This window comes from Molossus molossus, unplaced genomic scaffold (genome assembly GCF_014108415.1).
Source record: "Molossus molossus isolate mMolMol1 unplaced genomic scaffold, mMolMol1.p scaffold_m16_p_6, whole genome shotgun sequence".
Taxonomy (NCBI): domain Eukaryota; kingdom Metazoa; phylum Chordata; class Mammalia; order Chiroptera; family Molossidae; genus Molossus; species Molossus molossus.
Window position 1 is genome coordinate 60,311,583 of NW_023425399.1, and position 23,520 is coordinate 60,335,102.

The 23,520-nt window shown below is 41.9% G+C and overlaps 2 protein-coding genes and 1 pseudogene across 4 annotated transcripts in view; all 3 read right to left on the reverse strand.

The window, feature by feature from the left end:
* Positions 1 to 23,520, reverse strand: part of GNAL (G protein subunit alpha L) — a 240,638-nt gene that overhangs the window by 18,391 nt on the left and 198,727 nt on the right. The gene's annotated exons all lie outside the window — the stretch shown is intronic.
* Positions 2,992 to 5,413, reverse strand: CHMP1B (charged multivesicular body protein 1B). Its single transcript, XM_036244318.1, has one exon. The coding sequence runs from the start codon at positions 5,304 to 5,306 to the stop codon at positions 4,707 to 4,709; it is 600 nt and encodes a 199-aa protein (XP_036100211.1). The 5' UTR covers positions 5,307 to 5,413; the 3' UTR covers positions 2,992 to 4,706.
* LOC118619464 lies at positions 19,524 to 19,651 on the reverse strand (annotated as a pseudogene).

A 23,520-nucleotide genomic window follows, 5' to 3' on the forward strand; every position in this document is an offset into this window, starting at 1 on the left:
TCTGATGACTCATGCACCTGCTCCTTTCCTCAAGGTAAAGTTCACACTTTTTTAAAAAATCCTTACCTGAGGCTATTTTTCCATTGATTTTTTTCAGATAGAGTGGGAGGGAGAGAAACACTGATGTGAGGGCGAGACATCCATTGGTTGCCTCCCACACAATCCCAACTGAGGCCAGGCTTAAACCCACAACTGAGGTATGTGCCCTTAACCAGGAATCAAACCTGCAACTCTGGTTCATGGGTCAACCCTCCAACTACTGAGCCAAACTGGCCAGGGCTAAAGTCCACACTTTTTTTTTTTTTTCATTCTCACCCGAGGACATTTTTTCATTTTTTGTTTAGATAGAGTGGGAGGGAAGGAGAGGAAGAGAGAGAGACAGATAGAGAGAGAGAGAGAGAGACATCGACGTAAAAGGGACACGAGTGGTTGCCACCTGCACGACCCAACCAGGGGCCGGGGACAAACTGCCACCGAGGTACATGCCCTTAGTGGGAAGCAAACCTGGGCCTCTCTGGTCTGCGGACTGATGCTCTAACCGCTGAGCAAAACTGGCCAGGGCACAGTCCACACTTTTAATCCGGCCTCCAAGTCATTCACAATCTGCCTGATCGCTTCAATTTTTGCCATCAACCCCACCACTTCAGTCAAATCTCACATTGTTTTTGGTCTCCGACCTTTGTGTGATTCTCACTTGTATTTTTGAAGCCCCAGATTAAATTCAGTTTTAACCACCAAGGGCACTGTAATTCCATTCATGTACTTACTGTTTCATGATTTGATTAGCATGGTATATACTGCCTTCTATCATGTTTACTCTTTTTAAAAGTTGAGTTATAAAATACATGAAGTGTGTAAAGTACACTAATCTTGTATTCATCTGGATAACTTTTTCACATTTGTATACACTCACATCCATTTTTTTCTTAATGTGTATGCCTTATCTAATAACTGTACTGAGTACCACTTCAGGCAGAAGCACGTCTGATTTCTAGAAAGCCCTAGATAATCCAGATAATCAGCACTTGATATACTTTAGCCTAATCTTTTACTGTAATCAGCCATTCTGAATAAACACTACTGGATTGTTTGTCCTGACACTATTTAGGAGGAGGGAGGATGTATAAACCCTGAGGAGCAAGAGCAAACATTTCAACTTGGAGAAATGGTATGAAGGAAAAGGACAGTGTTTCTGTGGGCATTTAATGGGGCTCTGGCCTCATGCCCACTGCGCCCACCTTACCCACTGTGTACATTATCATTAGGGAGCCTTAGACGTGTTCATGCTGGAGTAACTAGCAATAGCCAGCTGAGCTGGGACCGCACCAGGTCCAGTAATCATGACACTGTCTGTCCTGCTCCATATGGAACTTAACATCTAGTTGTAGAAAAATGAACCTAGGCCCTGGCCGGTTTGGCTCAGCGGTTGGAGCGTTGGCCTGCGGTACAGAGAGACCCGGGTTCGGTTTCCGCTAAGGGCACGTACCTCGGTTGCAGTTTGTCCCCGGCCATGGTTGGTCGTGCGGGTGGCAGCCACTCGATGTGCCCCTTCACGTCGATGTTTCTCTCTCTCTCTCTCTCTCTTCCTCTCTCTCCCTCCCGCTCTATCTGAACAAAAAATGGCAAAATGTCCTCGGGTGAGGATAAAAAAAAAAAGAAAAACGAACCTAGGTAACCAAGCAGGCATTTTGTTGTCAGTTAATTATAAGAAAAAGGAAAATAAAAGATGGACTTGTTCATCAGTCTGTTCAATGTCTACTGGCTTGTGACTTTTTTTCAACAGTACTGAAAGTCTTGAACTTTGAATTTTGGCTAAAGAAATGCCTCCAAGACTGGCTGGTGTGGCTCAGTGGTTGAGCACTGACCCATGCACCAACAGGTCGCAGGTTCGATTCCTGGTCAGGGCACATGCCCAGGTAGTGGGCCTGATCCCAGGTGGGGGGTGTGCAGGAGGCGACCAATTGATGTTCTCTCTCATTGATGTTTCTAGTTCTCTCTCCCGCTTCCTTCCTCTCTAAAATAAATGAAGAAAAAAAATAAAAAATAAAAAAAAATAAAAGAAATGCCTCCAAGAGAGTGTTGTACACATTGCAAAAGAGGACTCTAGAACAGAAGATCCCTTACTTCTGCTTCACAATGTGAGACTGGCTGGCTGACCCTGAGACTATGTTGTTAATAAAGTTATCAGACTGGTGTTTATTTTAGGTGGCTCTTCTCCAAATCAAAGATAGCTGGGTAGGTACACAGTATCCAAGACTCATAGCATGTCTCTATCTAAGGGGCACACACATCCATTAACATTCTTTCAGGAAGAAAGAGTTTTAGTAAGAAAGTTTCCAGTAGTGCACATATCATCTGAACTGAAATAAAATAAATCGCCCATAAATAAACTCAAAATATATTCTAAATCCATATTTGAAACTGTACACTTCAAGGCAGAAAAAAAAAAAAAAAGGAGAAATAAGAGTAAAAACTGTACTCGTAGTTGCATGGAAGAATAACTTATTTCCTTGGTATGTCTGAGTTGGATCCTTTTGAAAATTATATCTATCTGTAGCCTGGGGAAGTTTCAATGTGAGGAAATATCTTGTTGCCTTGATGAAACTATTATAGTAAAAAAGTAATAGCTAGGGCTTCTAGAAATGTGTGTGAAAATTCCATGCTAACTGAACAGAAATTCAGGTGGTAAGGGTGAGTTTGGAAAAATACCATCTTTCTGAACGAATCCTACCTCTGAATTATTTTTCTTAAATAGCTTTTTAAATAGGGTGCACACTCATATGCAGTAACATGCAGTTTAAAATGATTTATTTGCAAACTTCTGTGGTTTACATTTCAGCATTTCATCAACTGCAAAAATAAGTAAATGACTCATGGGCCAAATATGCTTTTGAAATAATATTATAGTTCCTAAAAATGTACATTCATGTAGTTTGAAATGAACATATTTTAAGAAAGTTCAAGCTTATTCAAGCATTGTTTAATCTCACAAAATATATTAATATATTGTTGGGAATATTTGCATTATAAAAGGGTCTTCATTTATCAAAGGATTCAACATTAAGCTATTTTCAAGGTTTTATTTTTTTCCAGTCTAAAGAGGGGTTACAACTCATGCTGTACTCACACAGCTGCCTCTGTGCAACCATGTGGATGAGAGGAAAAAACAAAAATAGATGTGGGCAATGAACAGATGTGTCCCTTACAGAAGACTACAGAACCACCACCAGTCACACATAAAGACAAATACAAGGGTCAGTTCTCATCTACATGTACATGGTTTTGTTTCCCCCTTAAACACTCTCATTCACACTGGAAAGCATGTTATAATGAAAGCATGTTATAATGGTGAATCTTTCAAAGGGCCTGGAAGAGTCCCTATAATTATTTTCGGAAACACTGAAATTCTCTTATGGAGAAATCTTCCAGTGAAGCAAAGAAAATTTAAAATATCCGTAAGCATTTAACTTAGATGAACATATTTGACAAAGCAAAAGCGAACTGGTGTTCTTCATGTTTTGAGCCTAAAAGAAAGTTTTGGCTACATGCTTTCCTTTTCAGCCAGAAAGTACACACTGCTATTCCAGAAGGATGGAAGGCAGCACAGCTGGGCTCTAGCCTTAGAGGGTAAGCATATTGTCCAAGTCTGCATCTTTCCTTCCTGACTTCCAGCTGGCTTGCATGGCTAAGTAAACCATTCTAACTTATGTTTCCAAGGTTTTTAAAGAGTTGTTTTAAGAATAACATAATAAGTGCAAATAACTAGAATTTTCTAGTTTTGGTTGTTAAAATCAAAACAAAACCTACAAACCTACAAACACAGACCCGGGTTTTTCTCAAACAAACAGTTCTTTGGCAATGTTACAGAGTGAGTAATATGACTGCCATGCTAATTAACATTTTATAAGAAGTCTAATTAAAGTACTGAAATAGGAAAATAACTAGAAATGTTATAGAAGATCATTCAAAAGAAACTGTCATATGTTAAACCTTGTAAATCTTAAAAAAACTATTTAGTAAGTAAAACAACACAACTGAACAATTTTTTCTTATAATGGAAGTTATGTGGCACTTTTTTTGTTGTTGTTAAATAAGACAACTACCACACAAAAACTTACAGAACATAAACAATAAAGGGGTATTACATAAGACTGTCCTAAGGTATTTTTGCATAAGTTACAAAAACAGATTAATAGTCATAACTGTAGTTCTTGTTTGATGGCAAAAAACAAAGGATACATAGAAATGGCACTGTCCATTAAATAAGCTGAATGAGGTGTTTATAGCCCTGTAATCAAACTAATCATTCTCCACATGTCAATTTTATATATTACCAATTACGTTAAATTAAAAAAAAATTCAATGTTGACAATCCGGACAGAAAACAGAATACAGAGGAACTAGAGTTTTGATCAAAATTTTGAAAAAAATTCATATATACCAAATTAACTAGTCTTGTTATAAGGCAGTTATAAAAATACACATCATCACATGCTATACAGAACTTTAAAATCCAGTTAAGGGTGGAGAAAGCCTGGAGTTTCTTAATGTATCTGAAAACAGTGTAAACCCAAAGGTAGAAGCATCTTAAGAGCATTTCAGCATTCTGACATATTCAAAGTTTCTAGTGTGTAATATTTCTCTAATACACAGAGAGCATTTCAGAAGGTGGCTACAGACAGGAAACCTCATAGTGAGTTCTGTCGTCACACTTGATCTCGCAGGCGGGCTAGTCTCTGGGATAGTTCATCCTGCTCCGCCGAGGCCACGCTCGTGCCCACGGAGCCGGTCTGCCCCTGCGGCAGCTCCATGTTGAGGTCCAGGCCGGCCTCATCAGCCATTTCCTGGAGCAGCATATCCACTTGGTTCTGGGGAGTGGTCAGCGTTGTCGTGCTACTCATTGTGTCTTCCATTTGCTGCGTCTGGACGTCCAGTGTCTCAAACTGGTGCTCGAATTTGTCCATCAAGGCAGAGATCTTCTCTAGATTCATGGTTTTCAACGTCGCATCCATCGATTTAACCACCCCGGCCATGGACTTGGTCACCTTGCCCATCGTCACCGCCGTCTGGACTCTGGCAGCCACCGCATCTACCCGCGCACTCATTCTCAAGAAATTCACTGCCTGGTTCTTCTGGCGAATGGCATTTTCAGCGTGTATCCTGGCAACTTCCATGTTGCCCTTCTGAATGGCCTTTTTAATTTTGGTCTTTTCGGCCTTTTCCTCCTTGTCGCATTTTTTGGCACTTCTGCTCAGTTCTTTGGCCGCGAACTTTAGGTTGAACAGGTGTTTCTCCATATTGGACATGATCGGACCGCTCCTCGGGGTGGGCGGCCAGGGCGGAGATGTGTGTTGAAGGGAGGCAGAAAGGCAGTCTGCTCGGGAATGCCGCTCCTTTGTTTTGGTCCTACTTCCTGTTTTTGCTGCCCGGCGCAGGGGGTGACGTCAGAGCTAGGCGCCGGGAGGTGGGGTCCTTGCCGGAGGCACTGGGGGTGGGGCCTCTGGGACCCAAGAGCTCAGACTTGATCCTGTGGACATTGCCAGGGCTGTCTATGGTACTTATTTCTGCACTGAGTTCTGCCCAGTTTTTAAAGTATTTAAGTAAGTAGATTCACAAAAACTCATGTGGACACATTTTCTTAGGCATATATCTACTGAAATGTGCAGGATGTGTCTAGAGCTGCATGTAAAAAGATACTCAAACTGGTCAGGCCGGTGTGGCTCAGTGCTTGAGCCTCGACCCATGCACGAAGAGGTAGCCAGTTCGATTTCCAGTTGGGCACATGCCCAGGTTGTGGACTAAACCCCCCAGTGGGGGGGGGGGGGGGTGCAGGAGGTGGCCAATCTATGTTCTCATTGATGTTTTTATTTCTCTCCCTCTCCCTTCCTCTCTCTCTAAAATTAATTAATAAAGGAATATATATATATATATATATATATATATATATATATATATATCTATCTCCAAACTGTAAACTTGGCAGGCCTTAAGAGGTTTGGGCAGAGGGCTGAAAATCAGCAGTCAACTAGGTCTGCAGACTGAAACTTTCTTTATTTGCATGGGTGACTTCCACTTTCTCAGGGGACCCTCAAACTATAGATTGTTAATAAATTATGAAACAAAAGAAAAGTTGTGTCATTGTCCTGCCTCTCAATCTTTGACAACAATTTGGGCTGGAGTTCTGTGATATCCTTTTATTTATTTCACCAGTGGGTGACAATACCTTCAAAACAATGGAGCACCACATTTTACCATGGCTGGAAGTTTGGCTTATTGGTGAGTTGTCAGCAACTATCATCCAAATATCTTTCTGTGATTTAAAAAAAAAAACCTCACATCATTTGCTGCATTATCTATTTGATGTTTTATAAATATCCAAGGAACTTCACTCACATTTAAGTTTGACAGGCTAAATTGTCATTTTAAATTATGCAGGCAGAGAACAGTGAAGTTTGGGACCCACACCCACTGACATACATCAAAGCTGTCACTATGTCTTATACCTTTAAAAATACAGGCTTTTAAATGGCAGCAGCATGCCATAGCTTTTTTCTTTTAGAAAGATTCCTCAGATGCAGCAATAACAAAATATAAGAAGGCCCAACCTGCCCTAATGAACTAGGTTGAAAATGATTACTGAGAGCTAATTCTGTTTAGAGATCATTTTTAATCCAGAGTCTCACCATCCCTTTGTGCCTCCTGTGATAACTTGCCAAGTGCCTTACACCACAAATTAAAGGTGTGCTGGTGTCACATGCATTCTCCTAAAACACAGCTCTGAATATATCACTCTCTTGCCCCAAAACCTGGGCAGAAAGGCTGAACTTCTGTATGTGGCATACCCTCCCTTTTCTTTCCCTCCCCTATGCACCACTTAAACTAGAATGAAGCTTGGAAATTGAACATCATTTGTGTCATTTAATCAGGGTGGAGAATGAGAATCCATGCCCCTTCTACTGTTGCCTGGCTTCAATCCCATTCCCATTCAATCCCATCTCTGCCTATTGCCCTTCCTCAAAAGCTACCTTCTCCATGAAGCCTCCCAAGACCCTCTTCCTCTGTGGTGCCCTTGTACTTTGCATCTCTGCCACAGCACACAGGGCAGACTATCTGTGGGGACAGATCACCTATTATATCATGAACCAAGTAGAAGCAGAGAACAGTCTTATTCCTTCTCCAAGTGGACAGCAAGTGCTCTGCACACAGTAGGCACTGCATACAATAGGTTTTGCTGAATTGAATTGTGGTTGGCAGAGGCTAGGACATTACCCTTGTTAGCAGCTTAGCCAAGGTTACTTTTTTCCCCTAAAGTAGAACTCTTTCTTCACATGCAAGATTTCTAGAAACAATATAAAAAACCAATAAAGAGAAGAAATCTGGCCCTGGCTGGTTTTGCTCAGCAGTTAGAGGTTCAGCCCACAGACCGAAGGTTGCGGGTTTGATTCCCGATCAAGGGCACATACCTGGGTTGCAGGTTCAATCCCTGGCCCTGGTCAGAGCTGTGCGGGAGGCAGCCAATCTCTCTCACATCAATGTTTCTCTCTCTCTCTCTCTCCCCCTCACTCCCTCCTTTCCACTCTATCTAAAAATCAGTGGGAAAATGTCTTTGGGTGAGGATTAACAGAGAGAGAGAGAGAGAGAGAGAGAGAGAGAGAGAGAGAGAGAGAGAGAAAAGAAATCTGTTTGAAGTGGGTCTAGAGGGCCTATGCCTCCTTCTCTGTTCCACTCCACCTTATCCTTTCTTTTGGGTCTCTGGCTTTCCTTACAATTACCAAACTAGTTCCTAACCATGTTCCATGTTCCACAGTTTGCTTAATGACAAATTCTCATTAGGTGAGAGCATTTGCAATATAATCACGAGAAACCAATAGAAATGAGCATAATGACAACTAACATTTATTAAGTAATGATGTGCCATGCATTGTTCTGGGCACTTCACATGAATTAACTTATCTCATTCTCATAAACCTAATGAGATGGGCACTATTAGCACCTCCAATTTACAGGTAAGGAAACCAAAGCACAGAGAGCTAAGCAGCTGGCCTGAGATTACCCATCTATTGAGTGTAGAAATAGGGTTCCATAGATATAGTGAGGACCAATAATAAAACAATGGGAAATCCAATAAGTTAACAAAAATAAAAGGCCGATCATCTTTGGATTAAAAGAAGTCAATGTACCATTTTTCTTCTGAGAAGATTGAGAAGTTGCATTGGCTGCAAAGTTACTATAATCTAAGTAAGGTTGCTAAAAGAAGTTACATTCATTAAATAATGGAATAATGGCAGGTCTCCCCTCCAGGCTGGTCAGACAGTGTAGAGAATGGGATGGAGTTCTAGGAGCCACATTGTCAGAACAGGGCAGACTGAAACACAGAAGAGAAGGCTGGCCTCATGTTTGGCAGCTGTCCCCACCCCCGAGTTGGGGACATTCTTTAGAACCCCTGTTGTTTTCTTTCTATAGCTAACAACTCTTTCTTTTATATTTCTAGAGCAAATTTTCTTCTGAGCTCCACATATATGCAACAGAGTCCTGACATTGAGAAAATTGGGGTGTGGAACCATTTGGTAGCTCCTCCAAATTACTGAACATTCAGTCCTTCCCTCCAAATCTGCTAATCCCTTCTTACTAAATGTCACCTCCATTCACCTAGTTTTTCAAGTCATATTCTTAGGAATAACCTTCCCTACATCTACATTCTATCTCTAATGTTTTCCATTCTTTACATTGAAAAGAAGGCAAGGGTAAAAAACCTTCAGGTTCTGTTCAAATAGTATGTTTTCTTTCTTAAAAAAAAAAAAATCCTCACCTGGGGATATTCTTCCATCTATCTTCAGACAAAGTTGGAGGGAGGGAGGGAGGGAGTGAGAGAGAGAGACAGACAGACAGACATTGGCTGGTTGCCTCCCACACAACCTCTACCAGGGCCCGGGACCAAACTGCAACTGAGGTACGTGCCCTTGACTGGAATTGGACCCGAGACTCTTTGGTCCGCAGTCTGACACTCTAACCTCTGAGTCAAACTGCCCAGGGCAGTATGCTCTTTTTAATGTTTCTAGCAAAGGGGAGGTTATTTTGGGTTTATAAAAGATTATCAAAGGGGACTTTGGTTCTACAAAAATTCTGATTGCACGTGAGAACTTTCTGGATTCAATTCATGGTATAAAAAGAGAATATACAGTTTACAGTCAATGGAACAGTCAGAACTTCTGCAATGACATTGTTGCCTTATGACACTCCTAGCCAAAGTATAAAGTTTTTCTTTAAAAAATTTATTTTTCTTTATTTATTTTAGAGAGAGAGGAAGGGAGAGGGAGAGAGAGATAGAAACATTGATAAGAAAGAACATCAATTGGCCGCCTCCTGCATGCCCTCCACTGGGGATCGGGCCCACAACCCGGGCATGTGCCCTGACTGGAAATCAAATCAGCTACCTCTTGGTGCATGGGCTGATGTTCAACCACTGAGCCACACTGGCTGGGTGAAAGTTTTTCTTTTAGGGACTATAAGAACATTTTTATTCGAGTGCAGATATTTCCAAAAAGCCATGAGTCAAAGTCAAGCCAGTTAATTGTTATTTATTTATTTTTTTTTTTTTACACCATTTTCACCAAATACATTGGCAAAAACTATATCTACTTTTAGAAAGAAATGGGCACTGTCATACACTGGTAATGAGAGTACAAACTGTATAACTTTTTTTTTTCCCCCTGCTGCTTTACTTTTATTAGCATTTATTTTATGCTGAATGTGCTCCAGGCAGTAAGTTTTTGTTTTTGCAGTTTCTTCTGGATACTTTTTCTTCTGTGCAACCTCCTCTCCTGGTTTGGGAACAACCTGCTCTTTTTCAGTAAGATCATCTCAAGGTGGCAGGGAGAGCTCATGTGTAGGTTAATCTGCCCATGGGCTCTGTAAGTTCGATGCCGCATTTTGGGAGCTCTGTTCACCTCAATGTGCTCAATGACCTGAGGATCTACATCTAAACCCCTTTTTTAAAAAATATTTTTTTTCTTTATTGATTTTAAAGCAAGAGGAAGGGACAGGGAGAAAGAGACAGAAACATTGATGAGAGAGAACATCGATTGGCTGCCTCCTGCATGTACCCTACTGAGGATCAGGCCCACAACTCGGGCATGTGCCTTGGGAATTGAAACGGTGACCTTTTGGTGCATGGGTCAAAACTCAACCACTGAGCCACACTGGCCAGGCTACATCTAAACCCTTAAGTTCAGCATTGCTCTCTGAAGTTTTAAGCATGTGCAGCAAAGATTCAGCATTTTTTTGGGTCACCGACCCTGTGTACAGCCCCACTGTTTGGCCGGGGCACATCTCCCACGTCTACCATTCATCATTATAATGACAGAATGGCACATGTTGCTTCTGTAAAGTGACATCGTTCAGACACTTGGTGGCTTTTCACACAGGCTTACCCTCGATGCCCTGGGAAATTTCACGAGTGTTCTTAAAGTGAACATGAAGATTTGAACATCTTCATTTGCATGATTTAGTGGGGTTTTCTGGGGCAAGGTTGTAGTGAACTATTTCCTGAGGTCACTTCAGGCCGCTTTCAGGAAGAGCTGTATAACTTTTGGACCAGTTATTTTTATCATAAAATGGGGAAGAAAAATATGCTATAATTTAGCAGTTCTTTTCCTTCCTTCCTTTGAACCAATACAAAAGGTTAAAGTTGAGATATTTAAGCAGGACATGTGGCTTGATTTTATTGGAAAAAAATCATTTACTAAATTTAAAGATACTAAATAAAAGGAAATAAATAGATATGAAAAATGTTATTTTGTCTGTTAAAATGTTGCTAGATTCTCACATGTAGGTTTCTAGTAGTTTGAAACATTCTTATACCTGGAATTATCATTCAGCTTTCCCCCTCACTTACCACCATTTGTATCTATGTATATATTTATGTTGATTTGCTCAGTAGCAGTCTGTTCTTTTAGATCTTTTTATGGTGACATTTTGGTTCACAATCTCACACCTGGTACCAGTCAACCTCTGGGATACACAGACACTCAATAAATTCTTGTTAAAGGTATGAATGCAGCCAAAGGAAATGGCATTGAATACATATCCACTTGGTAACCATTTCAAAGTTACATTACATATGTCACTGTGTGCATTATATGTATATTTTCCTTATATCACCTTTTTCTATAGGAATACAGCTATAATTTAAAACATTGAGACTTCTTTAACCTTGTGAAATTGCAAAGTCATTGTCCTTCAAATTATGTTAACATGATGTCAAGGTTTAAAATGAAAACAAAGAGTTAGAAGGAAATAGCACATGAGTAGATATCTGCACTCCTCTGTGTGCAGGTTAGTAAATGGCTGGGTTATTAGTCCTCATGGTGGTGGGGGATGTGGATACTGTTAGGAGAACCCTTACGTCCTATGTCCTGATGGTCTAATTGAGCATCTACTATTGTACTAATATAGGGATTCTCCTGCTCCTTCTGTTTCAGGGCAGTGAAAAGGTAGGGACATTCCAGGGCAAGAGGAATACAGAAACTGAGACAAGAAAGTTAAAACAAGGCCAAGTAGTGTGGGCAATTTGCAGCCAGCTGGTAAATAACAAGCCATAATCTTCCCCAATCAGAGGCTGTTTGAGAGCAGATGGTTAAATGACTCTCCAACTAAAGAATGTAGAGAAGCGGGGATTTTTCTCACCTGCTAAACAAAGAAATCAGCCCTTTTGTGGAAGGGGAAAGGGAAAAAGGGCAGTTTTACTTTTTATTTATTTTTTACTCCCTAACAGAGAAACCAGCAGTCTCAAAGTTTGGCAAGACAAAATTGCCAAGTACTTCTCATGAATTCTGGGAAGGCCACAATCTTAAGGGCCTTGTGGAGGTGTCTGAGGTTGAACCCTGAGAAATGCAGGGACCTCATAGAGACGCCAAAATACACTTATAATTAAACTTTGACCCATCTGGGCAGTACACATAAGTTCTGGTCACCCAGTGCTCAGGATCCTCATGGTTGTTCTAGACAGCTGGCAAGTCAAACCGAGGCATGCAAGAGGAGGGTGGATGACCAGTGTGTCACCACTGCTGTAGCCCACTCCACAAGCAGCACACTTTGACCTACTATGTAAAATCCTTAGCTTTTCTGCCTCTAGAGCATGGCTGGAAAAAAATAAATTTAAATCACCAATCAGTTGTCAGTCTACTGCATCTCTCTGCCCCTCCCTTAACCATGACTTCTGGAAGATCTATTTACATCTGTATCCCCCTTGTACAAAATGCAGACAGGGAGAATGTTGCACATCTGTGGAGTGGCAAGGGAAAGAATCAATTGGGGACCTCTCAAGTTTCAGAGATACCATCCAAAGAACCCAGAGGAAGTTCCTCCCTCAGGCTACCTTTATAGACACAGCCAGGAGAGACTGGTGGGAAGCAATTACCTGATGGCTGCTATTGGTACGTAAACAAAGGCTTAGGGAAGATGCTCAAATGAGGCTAGGATCCTAAAGGTGTTTGCCAGGCTAATAAGGGCTCTTTACTCCACCTCACTATTAGGGGACTGGTTCCATACCAATTGTAGAATAAATGGGATAAAGGGACTTCATTCATGTACATACTCCAGACTCTGATACCTAACTTTGAGACTCAAAAACAATTTGTCAAATATCTTGAAAAGCTGTCAGGCACAGCAGGGAATGTTGGCTTTGTTTGCTGAGCCTTACCAAAACTTAGGGGATAGCAATGAATTACCTGTTTGGATACGGACAAAGGAAGGATTGCCCATACTATTCAGGTTTCTGTTATGCGTCGCTCCACAGGACCCACGAGCGAGGGGGAGTAGACAGGAGTGGTAGATTTTCAGACATTCCAGTGGAAAGATGTTTTGGATAGCAATTTTTTTTTTTTTTTTGAGGGAATGAGAATAGTATAAGAATTTGGAAGAGTCCCATCTTTACAATAGCTGGAGGGGCTAGAAATACTACAATTCTTATTCTAGCAGGCCCTTTGGCAGGAAAAAATAGGTCAGTAACTGGTGGCATTGCTGCTTAAATTGACTTGAAGTAGGTCCAGAAGGTATGAGGCCTCCCCTGCAGCACAGGAAAGGAGGGGTTCCAGACAAAGGAACTTTTAAATCAACTGAGAATAGAGATATAAGGGAGGTGCTCAGGGCAGCAGAGTGGAGTTGAGTCCTATGCCAAAGTGGGATTAAATCCATTCCACCCCAAAGCACAGGATAGACACTTCCATGGGTAACTGAATCCAGGGGGTTACATAGGAAACCTAGTTAAGCCTCAAAACTCAGAATAAGGGTTACATAGTAAGACTGGTTACGCCTGGAAACCCAAGCCTGAGAAAGGATGCCTTCTCCAGGAGGTAACATAGGAGACAGGACTGGGACACTCATTCTCTCCTAAGATCTCTATTCTCTCAGATGGGAAACCAAAATTCAGTACCATGAGATTCACCTTTGGGATGCATTAGAGAGAACCGGCACAACTTTGACCCCCAGACTTTAAAGAGAGAAAGACTAATATTCTTTTGTAATACAGCTTAGCCCCAATACCAACTCAGGAACAAGGAAGTCTAGCCTGTAAATGGATCTCCAAATTGTAGCACTGTTCTCCAATTAGATTTATTTTACATAAATAAAGGCAAATGGAATGAAATACCATATATTCAAATGTTTATTGCCCTTATCAAGATAGGAATTTAAGAAAAGCTTATAAAATGTGTATTGCCACAATATCAAATAAGTTAAAGGACACCTTCCACAGTCCCTGCAATCTGCCTGCCTCTCCCAAAGGCAGAACAGCCTACTTCTCAGCTCACGCCCCTCCCAAAGAGCAGCTGCCAGTTTAACCCTTCCCTGGCTTCAAAACTGCAGACACTTGTTTGCATAACTTGCTTAACAGTCCTGCCCCTACCAGGAGCAGCGCTCATTATCACCCAAACCCTAACACATTATCTCTAAGAGTTGTTAGGGTCGGTTAAGGGCCAAGTACTTTGGGGATACATTTTATCCTACAGACAGCCCCAGACATCAAAATAAAATTACAAAACTATCCTCAGGACCCCAGACCTCCATTGAGCAACTGGTAGAAATAACTTTCAATGTTTTTAACATCTGAGATGGGGCAGAGAAAGAACAAGAAAGCCACCTCATAAAAACAAAGTGCTCGGTTTTAACCTCAAGGGCTCCCAACTCCTGGAATACAAGGAACATCAAAGGGCTGATGTTACTTCTGTGGACAAGAGGGACACTGGGAAAGGGAGTGCGCTAGGAAGGGGCTTCCTCAAGGGTCATGCCCCATCTGTTTGGCCACTGGAAGAGGCACTGTCCCCAGGGCCAGAGGGTCCCTGGACCAGAACCTACCCACAACTTATCTTGTACTAAAGGGGGTGGGGGGAGAGGGCTTCCTCTGTCCCAGTTGGGGCAGAGCTAAGGGTGAACCTTGGCATGGCAGATACATCCATTATAGTTTTATTCGATATGGGAACTGCTTGCTCTGCCCTGACTCACTCACTAAGGCCTCTTTCTTCCATAACCTGTTTGATCACTGGGGTGAGTGGGCATCCTCAAAGCTATCATTTCACTCCACCTCATTTTCAGTCATACCTTTCTTATAAATCTGGGGTGCCCCATGCCCTTATTAGGGAGGCACACCTTACCTAGTCTAAACTTTTGGGTAATTAAAAATGTAAACAAGGCTAGGTAATTAAAGAAAATTCATAACAATTAATCTTTTAAATGCTCCAAATTCTCCTCCTAGAGGGCTGGAGCTGCAGCAATATCCTTATACAGTTTATAAAAGCTGCAGGGGGGACCACTCCCCCTCCCTTTTGTGGAAGAAAAATGTGAGGTGCTTTTAAATCCAAACAGCTGGAGGCCTGGAAACTACCACAGTCCTGGGAATAAGCCCAGGCCTGATATTATCCCCCATCCCCACCCTAGTCTCTCTTATAGCCTCCTTAAGAGTTAATAAAGATAGTGGCACTTCTCCCCTTGGGGGAAAAAAAAAGGAAGGCACTTTTAAACTAAAGCCTCTGAAATGCCCAAGACACGTGTTTTATTTATTTGTTTGTTTATTTCTTTTTTATCCTCGAGGACATTTTTCGATATTTTGTTCAGATAGAGTGGAAGAGAGAGAGAGAAACATTGACGTGAAAGGGACACATTGAGTGGTTGCCACCCACACGACCCAACCAGGGCCGGGGACAAACTGCAACCGAGGTATGTGCCCTTAGCGGGAACCAAACCCGGGTCTCTCTGGACCGCAGGTGGACGCTCTAACTGCTGAGCCAAACCGGCCAGGGCAAGAGACGTGTTTTAAAAAGAAACAAATTAAGAGGGACTCTGTGCAAGTTAAAAAGGGGACAACGAAAAAGGCCAACAAGCTCTCTTTAATTTTTCAAAGCCAACTGTTACTTCTCCACAAAAGCCCCAGGTGAATACTTTATATTATGGCCCTTTACAAAGGAAAACTTGGTTGGTTTTCTGAGGACTCTAACAAATTCACACAGGGTATTTTAGTCACTTGACACTGACTTATAATTTAACTTGGAGTAATTTACAAATTGTCCTCTTCCACTGCTACACTATAGAGGAAGGCAACACATAGAAGTTATAAGAGCTTACGCTAATAAATAAGCTAGTCATCAAAGTCAACATTACATATACCAACCAGGGGGAGATACAATCCCAAATCAGAATCCTAATTAGGTCTTCAAATTGAAACAAATAAAGGACAAAAGGAAAGGAACCACTGGACCCATATAGCTAAGGAAAAAGGACTAAGCCAAGCTATGTCAAAAACCTCTACGTCCTCTGTATCTACGTTACCCACTTGTCTCCCGAGAATGAGAACTACACCTAAATGAAAAGTTATAGGTTCACTTATCTCTAATTAAATCTATTCTTATAAGTCCCCACAGGAATCTCAACCTGAGACCTACTCGCGAACCCATCAAGGATTTCAAGCTCCTCTTAAAGCAACAAAAACATATTGCAGATAAGTAATATAGTGACTGGGCATTAATATAATTGTCCTTCATTCCACTAACCTTCTTGTTAAATTTGTCACTTCTAGGAAACAGCAATTCCATGTTAAGATATTTATGCTTTGGGGATGCCAGCCCCTCCTCTCTTTAGAGGAATCAGCTAATGGCATCTCTGTTCCAGTCTCAAATCTCATTCCCTTGTCTCCCAGATAGAAGAGGCTTCCACACCCTAATGCAGGCAGGGTCTATGATCAATTGTCAGCACTAAAATATTTTAGGGATGGAAGATGTTAAAGAGCAGTGAAAAGCTAGGAACATTCCAGGGCAAGAGGAATACAGAAACTGAGACAAGAAAGTTAAAACAAGGCCAAGTAGTGTGGGCAATTTGCAGCCAGCTGGTAAATAACAAGCCATTATCTTCCCCAATCCCAGGCTGCTTGAGAGCAGATGGTTAAATGACTCTCCAACTAAAGAATGTAGAGAAGGGGGTGATTTTTCTCACCTGCTAAGCAAAGAAATCAGCCCTTTTGTGGAAGGAGAAATGAAAATGGGGCAGTTTTACTTTTCTATACTCCCTAACAGAGAAACCAGCAGTCTCAAAGTTTGGCAAGATAAAATTGCCAGGTGTTTCTCATGAATTCTGGGAAGGCCACAACAAAGTAAAAATGACCTTGAGAATTAATCTGTATCAAAATATTCAGCAGAGGAATTTTGAAACCTGGACAGGAAGGTATATAACATCTCTTCAGATTAGCTGAGAGTTCATCTGTGCTTCATAAGCCAGATGTATATAGATTTGTTTGCCTCTTTAATAAATGTGCATGCTTTAATTACTTTAATAAATTGACTTTATCACAATGTAATCATCTGGAGTTTTCTTGTTTAAATTTGTTAATACAAGAGGACAAGTATCAAGGTTGGAGACAGCCCTCTCTCTTGGACTCAGGGGCCTGTGCGATAACACCTCTCTGGTGTCTGTGAGAGGTGCCTGTAACACTTCTGTGCACAGAACAATCTACCAATCTAAAGACAGGCTGAAAATTAAATCTAAATACTCCTGGCCTTCCATAGACAGTCCAGGATTTCTTTTGGTGATGAATAGAACAATGACCACCTTGTCCTAGCTGTTCACAGCAGGGGGCTCCACATTCCTTCCCATCCTCCTTGCCTTAAAGGAAGATCTGGATTTAGGAAAAAAAAAATGAATGGCAGTAATTCTTTTTAAAAAGTTGTCTCTAAACATTACTTTTTCTGAATGGGATTTGTTAAAGATCCTCTTTATTTATTTATTTTTAAAAAACTTATCTTTATATGGAATGCATTACAGATGTCCCCCTTTCTTCTCCCATTGACCCCCTCCTCCCCAATCCCTCCCCCCTCCTGCCTTCCCCACACTATTGTTGGTGTCCATTGGTTATGCATATATGCATAGAAGTTCCTTGGTTTATCTCATCCTGCCCTCCCTCCCAGCTTCCCTTTGAGGTTAATCAGTCTAACAACCAATTTGTACTTCTTAATTCCTTCATCTTCTTCACCCACACCCCCAGCCCCCTCACATTTGGCAAGCAACAATAAGCTCTCTGTATCTATGAGTGTTTCTTTTCTGCTTGCTCATTTTCTTTGTAGATTCAATTGTTGATAGATATGTATTTATTGCCATTTTATTGTTCATAATTTTGTTCTTCTCCTTCAAGAAGACCCTTCAACATTTCATATGATACTGGTTTGGTGGTGGTGAATTCCTTTAGCTTTTTCTTGTCTGGGAAACTCTGTATATGACTATCAGTTCTAAATGATAGCTTTGCAGGATAGAGTAATCTTGGTTGTAGGTCATTGCTTTTCATTATTTTGAATATCTCTTGCTACTCCTTTCTTGTCTGCAGTTTCTTTTGAGAAATTTGCTGACAGTCTTATGGGAGCTCCTCTGTAGGTAACTAACTGCTTTTCTCTTGCTATTTCTAAGATACTTTCTTCATGTTTAACCTTTGGTGTTTTGATAATGATGTGTCTTGGTGTGGACTTCTTTGCTTTCATCTTGTTTGGGACTCTCTGTGCTTCCTGGACTTGTATGTATGTTTCTTTCACCAAGTTAGGGAAGGTTTCTGTCATTATTTGTTCAAATAGGTTTTCAATTTCTTGTTCTCTCTCTTCCCCTTCTGGCATCCCCAAGATGTGAATGTTGGTATGCTTGAAGTTGCCCCAGAGGCTCCTTACACTGTCCTCATTTTTTTGGATTCTTTTTCTTTTTGATGTTCTGATTGGGTGTTTTTTGCTTCCTTATATTCCAATTCGATGGTTTGCTTCTTGGCCTCACCTACTCTACTACTGATTCCCTGTACATTATTGTTTATTTCAGTTAGTGCATCCTTCATTTCTGACTGGTCCTTTTTCATGTTGTTGATGTTCTAAGTTCCTTGGAGTTCTCCTTAAATTCCTTGAAAGTCTTACTAAGTTGCTTGAGCATCCTTATAACCAGTGTTTTGAACTCTGCATCTAATTGATTGCTTATCTCCATTTTGTTTAGTTCTTTTCCTGGAATTTTGTTCTGTTCTTTCACTTGGGACATGTTTCTTTGTCTCCTCATTTTGGCTGCCTCCCTGTGTTTGTTTCTATGTATTAGGTGGAGTTGTTACGTCTCCTAGGCTTCTTAGGGTGGCCTATTATAGTAGGTGTACTGTAGGGTCCAACAGCACAGCCTCCCTGATCACCCCAGCTGGGCCTTTGAGGTGCACTCCGAATGTGAACTGTACACCCTTCTTTTGTAATTGAGTCTTGGTTACTGTTGGCACATCAGTGGGAGGGATTTACTCAGGTTGATGAGCTGCAAGGACTGGCTGTGCCCACTGACTACTGGCCTCTGACTCCTGTGGAGAATCAGCGGTGCAGAGGCCCAACACACAGAGGAAGACTTACTTTGGCAGGGCTCTGGTACCCAATGAGTCCACTCATTGAGTGTGTCACTTGTGGAGGTGGTTGCGTGGTGGTGTTTCTATGTGGCCTGAAGCTGTCCATTGGGTGTGCTGGCTCTGGGGAAAGGTCAGCCTCTGCTTGTGTTCTACCTGGGGCCCCCCGGCATAAGCCACAAAATGATCTGCAGATGGCTGCTTCTTGTGCTGGGCTTGGAGGTGCCCAGGAAAAGCCAAGTTGTGAATTTAGACTGGCTATTTCTAGGGCTGGGCCTGGGCCACTTAATGAGAGGTACGGGGCTCTCTGAGACCAGCTGCTGCTTGTTTGAGAGATTTCAGGAGAATCTGAAGCAGGATCCAAGAGAGGCTAATCCTATGATAAAGTCACTGGAAATAGCTTGGGTAGGCCCTAAGGTTGGGTGAAGCGGGGCCTCAGGGAATCACCAGGGTGGGGCAAATAGTGTGAGCCAGGTTGCTGGAGTCCCGGATCTGTCTGCCTTCTGCTGCCCCAGGGAAGAGCTCACCAAAAGAACAATGGCCTCCCACAGCAAGTCTGTCCAGGAGAAAGCTGCCCCTCCAGCTCTTGCCTCAATGCCAAACAACTGAGTTCTTCCCCACATGTCTTTGGTGCCTTTTGTGTGTGTGTGTAGTTGAGTTCCCCACATTTGGGGAAATCGCAAGGGTCAGCACATCCGGAGTGCAATGGATAAGCCTCGCCCTGGGAAAACCATCTTCCTGATCATGGTATCTCCCCTGCCAGGTAAGTATTCTGGTGCCTTTTAAGCTGCCTCCTGGTGCTGGAGCCCAGAAGGAGTGAGTCTGAGGAAGTCCGTGTGAGGACCCTTTAAGAAGAACTACCTGGAGCTCCAGCAGCCTCAGCCTCCCTCAATCTTAGTTCCCGCTGGTTTTTACAGCCAGAAGTGATGGGGACTTCTCTTCCTGGCACTGGAACCCTAAGCTGGGAGCCTGGTGTGGGACAGGGATACCTCACTCTTCACGGAGGACCATCCCAGCTGAGGTATCCTCCTGATTTTTATCCAACACACGTGGGTGTGGGACCAGTTCATCTGCACCTCCGCCCCTCTTACCAGTCTCCATGTGGCGGCTGCTTTAATTTCGTAGTTGTAGGACTTCCATTCAGCTCAATGTCAGGTGGTTCTGAATGATGGTTGTTCTGTAGTTGAGTTGTAATTTTGATGTGGTTGTGAGAGGAGGCAAGACCATGTTTACCTATGCCGCCATCTTGACCAGAAGTCCAAAGATTCTCTTTAAATTATTCCTATTTTAAGACAACTTTTGGACTTTCTCAAGAAAGGAAGAGACATAGAAGTGGGTGGAAACAGCATGCAGCATGGTCCTGAGGGCCTCGGGGGCAGGCTCTGTTCTGTCCTAAGCAAAGCTGTGTGATCACCTGTGACCCAGATTAGTCTAGCTCTCGTTGGGCCTTAGTTTCCTCATTTATAAAATTGGAAAAGAGGGCACTATTATCTAATATTCTGGTGATAATGCCTTTATCAGGTCTTAGCACCAGGAGGCTGCACAAAAACATTTTTTTTTTTAATTCCAAAACAATCTGTATAGATTAACTTTAAAATTTACTACAAGTGAAAAAATATTATTTAAATTGTGTTTTCCCCCTTAAAATTTTTGATAGATATTTGCAAATCTCGTGGGGGAACATGTGGAGTATATTCAGCAAAACAGAGAAGGCTGACTGTGTCTATTTCTATATTACTCCTCCATTTACATAATATTTTGTAGAAAGAAAATCTACTCCTTTGGTGGGGTTCCTGCCTCAAATGGAGAGAAAAATATAAGCCAAAACTGAAGAACTGTGGAAGGAAAACAAAGACCTGAAATGTCTTATGGTCTTTGAGATATGTCATATATTTCTCTTTCCAATCATGGTTCCCATTCTTCACTGCAGATCTTTATTATTCTACTTTTTTTCTTTTTAAGAAAAGCTTATTCCCCTGTGTCGAAGCACTTGCAATATGTAACAGCTCCTGGCTGTCTACTAGGAAATTAATAGGTCATCTGTAGACGTGAGTCTGGATGGAAAGTGATTTCAAGACTGCAAGCATGAGATGACCGGACAGGACTACACGCTGGCCTAGCTAGCCAGGCTGCATCTGGTACCCACTGCAAGAATCTTGTTAGGTGACTTTTGTTGTTGTTGTTGTTAATCTTCACCCGAGGATATTTCTCCATTGATTTTTAGAGAGTGGAAGGTAGGGAGTGAGAGAGGGAGGAGGAGGAGAGAAAGAGAAACATAGATATGAGAGAGACACATAGATTGGTTGCCTCCTGCACAACTCCGACTGGGGTCAGGGACTGAATCTACAGCCCAGGTACATGCCCTTGGCTGGAATCGAACCTGAGACCCTTTGGTCCATGGGCCAATGCTCAAACCTCTGAGCCAAACTGTCCTGGGCTCAAATGACTTTTTAAGAAAACTTGAACATGAAGTTTATCACCCATAAATTAAAAAAATAGTTAATGTTCATACTAGCTAGTAAACTTTAAAACACTCTCTGGTCCTCCTTTTGGAGTACCCTCATTGTACAATGTAAACAGATGGTCAGAAGCTGGGAGCTTTGAATTGAATCTTGGTAACTAGTGGTGGAGGAGAACAGCTTTGTGTTTTTTATTGCTGACCTTGGAAAGAAGTGTGTGCCACTGATACATTCATATCCTTAATTAATGCTGTATTTGATCTGCTACAAGACCTGGATTTTACATAGCATCATGTTGCAGTTAAATTAAATTTAAGCAAGTCAAATGATTTATAATACCCATGGTCATAGATAGAGAGTGCTCGTTCTGACAACCACATATTCTGAGAATCATTTAAAAATCCTTCTGATTGGCCCTGGCCAGTTTGGCTCAGTAGTTAGAGCGTCGGCCTGTGGACCTATGACTCGCGGGTTCGGTTCCAGTCAAGGGTACTTACCTCGGTTGTGGTTTGTCACGGCCCTGGTCAGGGTGGTGCGGGAGGTAAACAGTTGATGTGTCCCTCTCACATCAATGTTTCTCTCTCTCTCTCTCTGTATCGGAAAATAAATAGAAAAATATCCTCTGGTGAGGATTAAAAAAAAAATTCCTTCCGCTCTGCCCCGTTTGGCTCAGCAGTTAGAGCACTGGCCTGCGGTCCAGAGAGACCTGGGTTTGGTTCCCGCTAAGGGCATGTACATCGGTTGCAGTTTGTCCCCGGCCCTGGTTGGGTTGTGCGGGTGGCAGCCACTTGATGTGTCCCTTTCACGTTGACATTTCTCTCTCTCTCTCTTCCTCTCTCTCCCTCCGGTTCTGTCTGAAAAAAAAAAAAATCCTTCCAATTGAAGTCTAATCCACACAGTACCATGAAGGCCAGAGTCACTGGCCATTAGTGCCCATGCAAAGCTAAGCCTGGATATTTCCTTTGGCCAAGGAAGAGCTGCAATTTAGTTTTTGAGCCCAAACATAAAATTTTGTTAGTTTAAGCTGGTATAGTATTAGAAATAAAGTAAAACTGAACTCAATGAGTCCTACTAGAAATAATTTAACATTTCTATTTAGAATGTAAAAAATTGAAACTGAGCGTCCTATTGAGGAGACAGAGGCAGGTTAGGCATTGAGGCATGGGACCACAGGAAGGGAAGGCTGAGACACATGGGGAAATTTGAGATGACTTGGAGCTCAGCACACAGGCGGAACCCAGTACACAGTATCTCTGGAGGTTTATCCAGACCCTACAGATCTTAAAATAAAACTAAAATCAACATGGGAAACTGTGCCTCCAAGGGCAGAAACTCCCAGCCCCCATTTATAGAAATGCAAATTAGAAGCTCCTGGAAGGAGCACAGGTCAATTACATAACAACAACAACAACAACAAAACCAGAAAGGCAGGTTTAAGGCAAGAAGGGGAACAGCCATTGATTGTATAATTCCAAGGAATTTTATTTTTAAAGCCCAAACAAAAGCCAGGGCCTGGAGGGATTCATGGGGGAGTGTTTTTTTTTTTTTTTTTTGGTGGTCCCTGCCCTTAGCAGGAACTGAACCCGGGACTCTCTGGTCTGCAGGCCAACGCTCAACCGCTGAGCCAAACTGGCCAGGGCTCATGGGGGAGTTTTACCAAATATTCAAAAAAGAATTAACACCCATTCTCCTCAAACTATTCCAAAAAATTCAAGAAGAAGGAAGACCTCCAAAGTTGTTTTATGAGGCCAGCATACTTCTAATTCCAAAACCAGATAAAGACACTACAAAGAAAGAAAACTGCAGACCAATATCCCTGATGAACACAGATGCCAAAATCCTTAACAAAATATTAGCAAATCAGATCCAGTAATACACTAAAAAAATTATTCACCACGACCAAGTGGGATTCATCCCAGGGAAGCAAGGCTGGCACAATATTCACATATCAATAAATGTAATACACCACATAAACAAAATGAAATATAAAAATCATATAATCATATCACTAGATGCTGAAAAAGCATTTGACAAAATCCTGCACCCATTTCTGATAAAAATGCGCAGCAATGTAGAAATAGAGGGATTACATCTCAGCATAAAAAAGGCCATATATGAAAAACCTACAGCCAGTGTCATACTCAATGGGCAAAAACTAAAAGCATTTCCCTTAAGAAAAGG

Coding starts and splice junctions, on each gene's coding strand:
- CHMP1B (XM_036244318.1), bottom strand. CDS start 5,306: ATGTCCAATATGGAGAAACACCTGTTCAACCTAAAGTTCGCGGCCAAA.